Here is a 10,929-nt window from a genome sequence, read left to right as displayed (position 1 = left end):
TTCCGATCCCATGTCGGTTTTTCCCACCAGAATCGATTTCCTGTAAGTGAAACCAGGACACTTCCTCGGCTCCACCTCGAAGATTCCTGTTGTCGAGTGCTCATGTGCCCCGAAAGCATACTCGGTTCCATGAACTACAACCAAACATTAACCAGATCCATGAATGCAATCTTACAGATGAGTAGAATCGTAGGTAAGAAACATTCTTGAAAGCAAACAACTTGCAGATGAACAGACAAAGCTTCTCAAAATCTCATTACAACAACTGGGCGTCTGAAAATTTTACCAGAATCTCAAATTTTGGTGTCCTAATACTAAAGGAGCATTCATATACTTCTCTCTGAGACAACAATCTCAAAGCACCAGACATTTGGAATTAGCTTGTGTCCAAGTCATATTTTAACCATTTGGTCTCATCTTGTCAATATGAAGGAGGACCAAAGTCAAACTTAATCAAATTCTTTTTCAACAAAACCTATTAGTCTTAACTTAACCATATACTTCTCATTCACAACAGAAACACCCAAGCCATTTTCTCAGTAAAAAAATCGTTTTCTAAGCAAGAATTCTTTCATCACTTTCCCACCAACCAAACAGCAGAGACTAGAAGAAAGTTCCTGATTTCCTGTAGAGAGGGAGAGAGCAAGACCAATTTTCACAACTGTTTTCTCTTCAACCAACAGATGTTGCAGCAATCTAACCTAAACAACAAAGACGAACAAGATCCCCCCCCCCCCCGGCCCCCAAAGTTTCTCTCGTCTTTCTCGGCAACCAAACAAAGGATAACCCAGAACACAAAAAGCTCATACCCAACAAAAAAAGAGGAAAACCCAGCAAAAAAAACTTCACCTTCAACACCGGAATGATAGATCCCGAGGCCAAACCAGTAAATGTAGACATTCACTGGGGTAAGATCGTAGACATTGAGGTAAACCGGAACTGAACCGGGTTTCTTCTTCTGGTTCACAGACACACTCCTGCCCGACATCTTTCCGATTTCAATGCATCACAACAAGAGAAGCGATCGAATCTTTCTGGGTTCTTCTTCGTCCTTTATGTGTTCTGGTAAATAAGGCGAATGTGTCCTTTCCTTTCTCGATCGATGCTTTTCACTTTCTTTTCCGATTTAATTCACTGCATCTGATTTTTAATAAAATACTTTTGAGATTTTTTTTTTTTTGGAAAGGATATTATATGGTACCACTCGTGCGTTTGTTTTTATTTTATCTTCACTCGTGCCAAAAGTTTTTTTTTTTTATTATCTAGATTTGACTGGTAATTTATATAAAAGATCTGCAATTTATTTCTGAAATAATCTTTTGGATGGGGGAATGATAGTTACTATATTTTAATTGTTGTAAAAATAATATGAGATGGTAAAAAATCCACAAGAATAAAATGTATTTTCAAGGGGGTGAAGAAAAAGAATCTGAGAATCCTAAAACAAAGATTTTTTTCCAACTCCCGATGAATTCAAAATTCAAATTAAGCATATAATCCAAGTAAAAAGGTAAGACTTGTGAATTTTTTTTTAAAAAAAGTCAAAGTTTAGATTGTAAGAATATTTAAAATGGATTGCAGAAAGTCTCGTAGCAAAAAAAAACCCATGTTTTGTTATTATGCCTAATAAAGTTTAAAAAAAATTGAGGAGAAAATACAGGGAAATTGTTCTTATAAAAATTCATTGAATTAAAACGATTAAACAAAAAAAAATCACATGAATCAATAATATAAAATTATATGGACTGAACCAAACAATAAAAACATCCAAATGATTATTATAGATTACAACACTTATTTCTTCCTATTTGATAGAGGGTTCTATGATCAGAAGACAAATATCTACTAGTAGAGGATTAAAAAAAAGAGATAAATTTAATTTTCTTATAAGGTAAACTTAATTTTATATTGAAGTATTTAATAATTGTATTTAAAGAAACTATAATTTTTTAATTAATAAATGGGGGCGCGTGAGTGACCCCATTCAATTATTATATGTGTGTCCGCCGAGTACAACGCTCTTAACAAAATTTTATTGGATAATTTTTTTTGTCACTGAAATTTTCGTATAACATAGAATAAATAAATAAATATATATATATATATATTAGAAAGATTTGTAAAAATTAGTTTTGGAAGATATGAAATTAGACACATTAGAAAGATTGTAACTGTTGTCTAGATATTTTATTTAATTTATTAGAGTTATATAAATAAATACAGCAACAGCGTTGAAATAAAGTGACTTATCATACATGGAACTCTGATAAATAAAATGTCTAGAACATTATAATTGGATTCCAGAGCATAAGAAATTGTAGCGTATCAATTTCTAATTTTCTTACAATATTCTTATATCCTTAATTATATTCGGAGGCTAAAAAGGAAATGCTTGTGTATCTGAACCGGATACTATACCGAATCATCCCTGAATGATGGCAAACAGAAGGGTCAAATTCAAATAAATTTTTTTTTTAAAAAAAAGCATTACGCACTTGTTTTTGACATTTGATTTGGTCGTCGCTGATTTAATGGTGGATTATAAAATAATATTCCTGTTTTGGGCTTTTTATTTAGTTGGTTGGGTTTGAATGTTTTTTTTAATTAGTTGTTTAGGTTTCAGATTTTGGGGGAATAAATAAGCTTAGACCCCTAATGTTTTTTTTAATCCTAGGCCCGGCCCGCGTACTTATGTATTTGATTGTCATTATTGTATTTTTCATATGAAAATGGAGTTTTGGTTCAATAAAAGCATATAATAACGTATCAGTTTTGAGACCCATGATCGAGTTTTGGAAAGGGATATTCATTTGAATTTTTCCGTTGCTTTTATGAGATGTAATTGGATCGAACCCGAGGTGAATTTCCGAATTATAAAAAAAAATTGATATCAGTAAACTTCATTTAGCATCTTCGGATTCAATCGAAATTGCCTCATTCACTATTATTGGAGTCTCAAACGAATTGTGAATGGGGGTGATATGAGATAGCAAACTATAATAGAGTGGTCACCAGCTGGTCAATGACAGAATAAGACAGATAATTAAAGGCTTAACAGATACATACACCAATATATATGTATGTATGTATGTGCATATATAAAAAGAAAAAGAAAAGAGCGAAGAAGAAGTATAGGAAAGGGACTAGGAAGCAACCAAACAGGAAGCATATTAATGACTGTGTGGTTAGCCCTTGTGGGAGACAAGATTACCTCAACTTAGTTTTCTTTTTGCCCCTCCATTATTACATAATAAACTATAATTATTATTATGCAATTATCTTTCTTTTTTATTCATATATATATTACCAAAGTTGTGCTGTTATGTCATCTTCTTTTCTTCTTCCTCCCTTAACCTTCATGCACATATATATATATATATATATATATATATATATAATCATTAAAACCGGCATTTGATAAGTAAACTTCCAATACCTATACTAAGAAGAGAATCTTGCAAGATTTGGTGCCCTACATGGATCTTCTAGAAATTCATTCCTTTTATAAAAAAAAATCTCTTATTTTCGGTTTAAACAAAAAAAAAATCGGATATTCGAGATGAGATCGAATTTGGAGAGAGATAGAATCGGATGTCGGGCTTGGATCTAGATTGATAAAATGTTGGATAAACAAACAGCAAGTAGATGAAAATTACACAAACCGAAGATTATGATTTTTTCTATTTTTAGGAAATTAACATTACCTATAAACTTGCATGAAGGCTTTTGTCACTTCACGAGTTGCCTCGACGTCTAGTTGAAGCCCCTTTCTCGTCCCGCACATGCTTTCGCCATCGATCCCAAATGCATCTCCTTAATCTGCCATTTCTCCTATGATTCGCAAACACCCAAACATTTGCAATATTCATATGATATAGAAAAAACTCGAATATTCGAAATTCACGGAACGAGTTCGAGTTAATGATTCGGGTTTGGATCAAATGCTTACCATATTTCTCCTACAATGCCATATACTTAAAACTATTAAAACAATGATATAAAACTCATCTTTTTCACCGGCAAAAATAAATCAATTAATGTCACAATTCATGTTTCCCAATTATAAAATTTTAACGCATTTCTTACACTTCTCGATCTCACGGATGTGTTTTTTTTTTCACATGATAATTGTAACGTTTCAAAAAATTACAATTATGATTTGCACAATAATTTATGTTAATGTGTAAAATAACGTACGAAAACTATGTAAGAGAGTTTTGTTACAAACTCATTGGCATATAATTGTTTTACTTTTCAATAATATATATGATCAGTGTATAACATTGATTACTTTTTAAAACAACTTGTCAAAACGAGCTCTCTTTTTTTTGGATAGGTAGGGTAATGCATACAAACAAGTATATGGGTAATCTTCGGCGATATACGTCTTCCACAAATGGCGAAAAAGTCGAAACGTCGGAGCTGGAGATGACGGAGCCGAAAACGTGGGAGTTGGAGACGATGAAGTCGGGAACGTCGGAGCCGGAATATGACGGATGAGAGGACGCCGGAGCTCGGATCGAAAGGAAGAGGTGATGAGATGCATGTTTGTCGAAGGAGATAAATGGTACGAGTAAAAACTAGGGTTAGATTGGTTACTTTTAGAAAATTGATTTGGGTTAAACCGTGTTCAATTAGATCGGTTTGAGAATAATTTAACTTCGTCGCAGCTATATGTAGATGATTAAACGGAAGATTAACACCGTTTTAGTGCGGGTATTAGTTTGGAAGAATTTTGTAAATTAGAGATTTTATTTGTCAAATTTTTAATTGGGAAATTTACGTGGCAGATTTTAAGGAATTAGGGAATTTTTCTGGAATTAACCCTATTTGAAAATATCGATTTCTTCATATAAAACTCGTCTTTTTTCACACGTCCTCTTATACGATTTAAAATAATAGTAAAAACACCTTTTAGTTGTTTTAATTTTTTTTATAAAATAGAGTTTTGGAAAATATTCGTTGAAATTAAAACGGAAAGAGAATATTTTTTTTATGTATTACCTATTGGCTAATACGTTAGTGGGCGCTCAGACGTGCAACTTATAAGTTTTATTTTATTTTATTTTATAACGATGGCAACTTATAAATTTTGTCTCTTGCAATGTGTTATATGCACATCCCACAATTCTGACTTTTGTGTATTTTGTCCGAAGATATCTGGATGAATAGAGTGAGTGGTCAAAACTAAGAGATAATTATATAATATAGTCAAATATATATATATATATATATATATATATTATAGTATAATTGGGATCCTGTTTTGCATCCACCAAACTTGTAGGCTGAGAATGTGGACTGGGACCCAAGTGGAGCTCATTCTTTTTTATTTCGCAATATATATATATATATATAGTATACTCTTTTTATATATATATATATATATATATATATATATTAAAATTCATTTAATAATATATATATATATATATATATTAAAATTCATTCATTATGTGCAAACAAACACTAAAAACAAAGAGAAGAGCAAGGTGTTGGATCTCAAAGTGGGAATTGGAGGGTGAAGTTACTAACACTAACAATGATGGTGGATTATAATGATGATAAGGACGCCAAAAAAAAAAAAAAAAAAAAAAGACAAATTGAAAAAGAGTACTTGCTTGCTGCTTCCAATCAAAGTTTGTGAAAGCCCAAAATGATAATAATTGGACACTTTTTTATTTCTGCGCCATATAAAAAAAAAAGATGAAGGAGAGGGCCATAGAGATATGATTATGATTAGGTCACTAATTAATCATAATTATATTTAATCTAAAGATAAATATTAAAAAAAAAAGAAAGAAAAAGAAAAATGTGACCTCCTATCTAACCCACTCAGATTTAATCCATGAACGAATGAGACATAAAAAGATATTAGTGCATGAATGATCGATATTCTTTTTAACATATATATCAAAGTGCTAGAAAATTTAGAAATGATTTAGGAGAGGTCATTATTTCTAAAAAGTAAAATTTCCACCGATTCTGGTTTTTTATTTATTCCATAAAAATAACAAAAATATTCTACACTATTTTTAATAAACGATAATAATCTATATTATCTTATAGTTTTAGTTAGTTATATCTGTTTTTTTTATAGAATTCAAACCGTCGTAACGTATTTCCTCCTAAGTAGAATTACATCCTTTTGTATAATATCTAAGTGATAATTATAATGGTGGTCTCTTATATCCAATTAGATTTCGATTTTTTTTATTTAAATTCCATAACATTCAAAATATTTTTTTTGTAATTTATTGAGGTTATTGTAAATTTCCCAAAAAAAAAAACTTGAATTTGTCATAAGATATACAAACAAGATCAAAACACTTACATTAATTGTGTGAACACAATAAAGCAATTTATATGGAGATACTGATTTTTTCCTTGTGCTTAAAAAAAAATTTGAATACTTATAAATGGTATAAAGTTTTTTTTTATATATAAATTTAGTCTGCGGAATAAATTCATTATATTGGTATAGGTTCGAGATCTTGTTATTATTTTATTAGAATATATCAAGTTAGTTTTATATTATTGGATAAATTAATGTGCGCGTATATATATATATATATATTCAGCAGATATAGAAATGGCTTCAAGTCTACACATACGACAGCTTGTGAACACAAGAACCGACCATTGCTAGTTATCTAATAACTTAAATTCTGTATACATCACACGATAACGAGCATTACGAAAATTGCAATTCAATTTTCGTATTCACCTCATATGTCAAACGAAATCTCCAAATTTATGAAATTAAATTTTGTACTAATTATAAGCTTACACTTAATGTGTCATCTGCCCAAAATTAATTATATAATCCATATTACGTTTATGATACATTACAATCTAATAACCATTCATCTCTTTTGTGGAAATTATATATGTATATAATAAATACATGACGAAATCTGTAACATTAATAAAAAAATCTTCGTGTAATTAACTAAATGTCTACGTTTTATTTTCCTCATCTTTCTAATCGTTTATATTCACCAAATCAAGTTATAGATTTTATTGAACTTATAAGGTATAGTATGCCGTTTTAAGACATCTATCTATGTAAATGTCAACGCATATCCATACAAACAACCACACACACACACACATGCATATACATATATATATATATCAATTATATGCAAATGAATATTAGTCTAGTCCACGGTTAACTTAGACCTATTTTATCTCATATATACATATATATATATATATATGTTTTCACACTTAAATTGTTTTGTTTTACGTGTGAAATATTTTATTTATTACAATGGTGTATATATATTATATTAAATATATATATATATATATATATATATGTTTCAATACGCTGTAAGTGTAAGAAAAAAAATAGAGAAAGCCATGAACCACGCTCACGCGTGTCTCGCACTTCCGAACCACGAGCATGCTCTCTCTGTAAAGCCTGTCCAATCCATCTCTAATATATTATTTCTTTTTTAAATATTTTATTTCTGTTCATATTTTGTAAAATTTTGAGACTTTTTTTTCATATAAAAAATTGCTGTCCCTTCTATGAAATTCTGAATCATTTTCCACATGTCATGGTGTTATTATGAACCATATATTTGTGTCAGCCGATATTGAAATTTTTAATAAATTGAAAAAATTTCAAATGTATAGTATTTAATTTCAATATGATTAATTTAAATAGTACAACTGAATCTGATGCAATAACGATAACTACTCTGCTTCGTATAAGACAACGATACGAAAGCATTTCAGGAAAGCAATTAATTCTGCTAAATAATTAGGGAAATTAATTAAATGACAAATCCCAATACACACTAGACTAAACCCGAATCAGAATAAATCTCAAAAAAATTGAATACATGATTTACATTAAGTAAACAAAATCTTCCACATAAAACATTTCCCGTCTTAATATTTTTATTATATTTGACAGAGTTTCTAAAACTGCCCGTGCATGATCATCCCGGTTCAGAAACTAAACCAGAACTATCATAGTTGGGTCTGACTGTGGTTGAAAACCCATTTTTATCACAACTTTATGTCAACATTTGTATCATATGTATCTTTTAATCATAATTATAACCTCAATCCATGATTATGGCCTAATCAAGGGCTTTTATTTGGCGTGAATGTTGAAAACCGAAACCAAACCGGTTTAAACCGAACCGAGATATTCCTTATCCGGCCACGATAAAATGCCAGTACTCCATTATCCGACAGTCAAAGGAAATCGCCATACTAATGGAAACTCTCGCAGCGCGTGATTCTCACGCCCTATGATCGTTTCAGTGAATTTTTTTCAGATTCTCCAGGAAAATGTTTTTTTGTTTTTCTCTCATTTTCTAATCGAGAGAGAGATTTTTCTTTGTGCATTCGAAATCCGAAATGGTAAAAAGATAAAAATTCCAAAAAAGTCTTGTTTTCAGTCTTCATGATCATCATCACCACACAGCTTTCAGTAGCCATATATAGCTTAGATTCTCTTTTTCGTTTTCCTCTTCACTTCCCATATTTCTTTTGTTTTTCTCGCTAGAGAAAATTTTACTCCCTGAGAAATTTTGTATCTCTCTCTCTAAATCTAATATTTTACTCCTAAATCACTGCCCCCCTCTCTCTCTCTCTCTCTCTCTCTCTCTCTCTCTCTAGGAAGAAAACCCATCCATATTAAATCCAATAAATCGATTTTTCGACGCTGCTCTTGCACTACCGTGCCAAATTTCTTTCTGGGTGTTGCCAAAAACGTTGCAAGATCAGTTTTTTTTTCTGGGTCGGCGGAGACGATGACTGTGGAACAAGATTTTGAAACATGGGATCAGTTCCCGGTCGGAATGAGAGTCCTGGCCGTCGATGATGACCTGACATGTCTGCGTATTCTTGAGACCTTGCTTCATCACTGCCAATACCATGGTTCGTCTGCCTTCGTTTTGACTTCCTGTTTCTCTGTTGCTTCGATTTCATTTCGCTGTTGCTTTTCTTCGATTTGTTGATGGGTTCATGTGAAGTGGTTTCTAGATTTGGCTGGATGTCATCTGTTCACTTCTTGATCTGCTTTTGGATTTGTCTTTGTTACTGTTCTTCTTCTTACCATGAAATTAGCCACTTAATTACATGTAAAATCCTACAAAATTTAGCCTCTGACTTTTTTTTTTGGTTGTTTACGTTAGTCTGAAATCGGGGATGGGATACAGTTTAAGGGTTTGTCCGAATCTATGCATATTTGTCGAAAAGATCTCATTTTTTTTATTTCACTGATCTGATCTGTTGAAGCTTTATGATGCAAGTGGCTTAGACATGTTGTGGGGTACTGTTCGATTCGTTTGCTCTTATTACTTGACCTATTGTGGCATTGAAGGGGGAAAGAAGCTTATTGGTTTTCTATATAGAGTCTCGGCTTCTTGCTGAATAACTAAGACTTGGGGCCTTGTTGGTGCAGTCACGACCACAAACCAAGCACAGGCAGCTCTGGATTTGCTGAGGGACAACAAGAACAAGTTTGATCTTGTTATTAGTGATGTTGACATGCCTGACATGGATGGCTTCAAGCTGCTTGAACACGTCGGCCTTGAAATGGACTTACCAGTCATAAGTACGACCCTTTGTCTTAATCGATCTTTCATGTTTACCTGAGATGACCTTTTCCATTGGGGTTCTGTTAGTCTTTGTATGGTTCATAATGATAAATTGTTTATGTAACTCTGCAGTGTTATCCGGACATAGTGATCCAAAGTATGTGATGAAGGGAATTACACATGGGGCCTGTGACTATCTGCTGAAACCTGTCCGCATCGAGGAACTCAAGAACATATGGCAGCATGTGGTCAGAAGACGCAAGTTCGACAAGAAGAATCATGGCAATAACGCAGACGGTAGAGATGGATCTGGAAATGGTAGTGGCAATGAATGTGCAGGAAATTCTGATCAGAGCAACGTGAAAATGAGCAGAAAACGTAAAGATCAGTACGAGGACGATGAAGATGACAGAGATGAAAACGGGCATGAAAACGAGGATCCAACTGCCCAAAAGAAGCCTCGTGTTGTTTGGACTGTTGAATTGCACAGGAAGTTTGTGGCCGCTGTTAACCAACTTGGAATTGACAGTAAGTTCTAATTTTTGAGCTGATTCCTCTTTCCTTTGCTGTGAACATATACAAACATCTATCTCTATCCTGAGTTTATGTAGAATTCTCGTATAGCTTAAGTTAATTTACTGCTCTCTGTTGATGCAGAGGCTGTACCGAAAAAGATTCTGGACCTGATGAATGTCGAGAAGCTCACAAGAGAGAACGTGGCAAGCCATCTTCAGGTGGAAAGATCTGCCTTTTCCCAATGGAAAAGCTTTAGCTTCATTGGCTATTCCTTGTTTAACCTTGTGCCCAACACTTTTCCTTGTGTTGTCTGCAGAAATACCGCCTTTACCTGAAGAGGATCAGTTGTGTAGCAAATCAACAGGCTAATATGGCAGCTGTGTTAGGAAGCACTGACCCACATTTCTTGCAAATGAGTTCTCTCAATGGACTTGGCGGCTTCCACCGCACAATGGCTGCTGGTTCGGGTCAATTCCAAGGCGGGGCTGCGATGAGACCTTTTCCCCCGAATGGTATTCTTGGTCGGTTCAATTCACCAGCAGGGCTCGGTGTTCGGAACCTTTCTTCTTCCGGAATGTTCCTTCAGACTCCAACTGATATGGGGAAGTTTCAACAGGTCTCATCACTTCCTGTTAGCCCTTCTAATGGTGGAAACATACTTCAGGGATTGCCAATGTCCTTAGAGCTTGATCACCTTCAGACCAACAACAGCAGCAACAACAACAACAACAACAACAACAACAACAACAACAACAACAACAACAACAACAACAACAACAACAACAACAGCAACATTAACAACAAGGGCATGTCAGGAAATCTCGGGGCTTTTCCTATCTTCCCTACA

At 33.2% G+C, this 10,929-nt stretch overlaps 1 protein-coding gene and 1 pseudogene across 2 annotated transcripts in view; one reads left to right on the top strand and one right to left on the bottom strand.

The window, feature by feature from the left end:
* The window catches only part of LOC104803638, a 2,287-nt pseudogene extending 1,150 nt beyond the window's left edge, over positions 1 to 1,137 (bottom strand).
* Positions 1,138 to 8,401: 7,264 nt separating this feature from the next.
* The window catches only part of LOC104803637 (two-component response regulator ARR12), a 3,979-nt gene continuing 1,451 nt past the window's right edge, over positions 8,402 to 10,929 (top strand). The window contains exons 1-5 of one of the 2 annotated variants that reach the window (XM_010527631.2): positions 8,402 to 8,904; positions 9,431 to 9,583; positions 9,699 to 10,094; positions 10,224 to 10,300; positions 10,399 to 10,925. In XM_010527631.2, the coding sequence (XP_010525933.1) occupies positions 8,778 to 8,904; positions 9,431 to 9,583; positions 9,699 to 10,094; positions 10,224 to 10,300; positions 10,399 to 10,925 (1,280 nt within the window). In that variant the 5' untranslated portion in view covers positions 8,402 to 8,777. Of the gene's footprint in view, positions 8,905 to 9,430; positions 9,584 to 9,698; positions 10,095 to 10,223; positions 10,301 to 10,398 lie in introns of both variants that reach the window. The other variant, XM_019201409.1, reaches the window with a different exon arrangement.

The sequence above is a fragment of the Tarenaya hassleriana genome, unplaced genomic scaffold (genome assembly GCF_000463585.1).
Source record: "Tarenaya hassleriana unplaced genomic scaffold, ASM46358v1 Cleome9, whole genome shotgun sequence".
Taxonomy (NCBI): Eukaryota; Viridiplantae; Streptophyta; class Magnoliopsida; order Brassicales; family Cleomaceae; genus Tarenaya; species Tarenaya hassleriana.
This window is presented reverse-complemented; position numbering and strand designations above follow the sequence as displayed.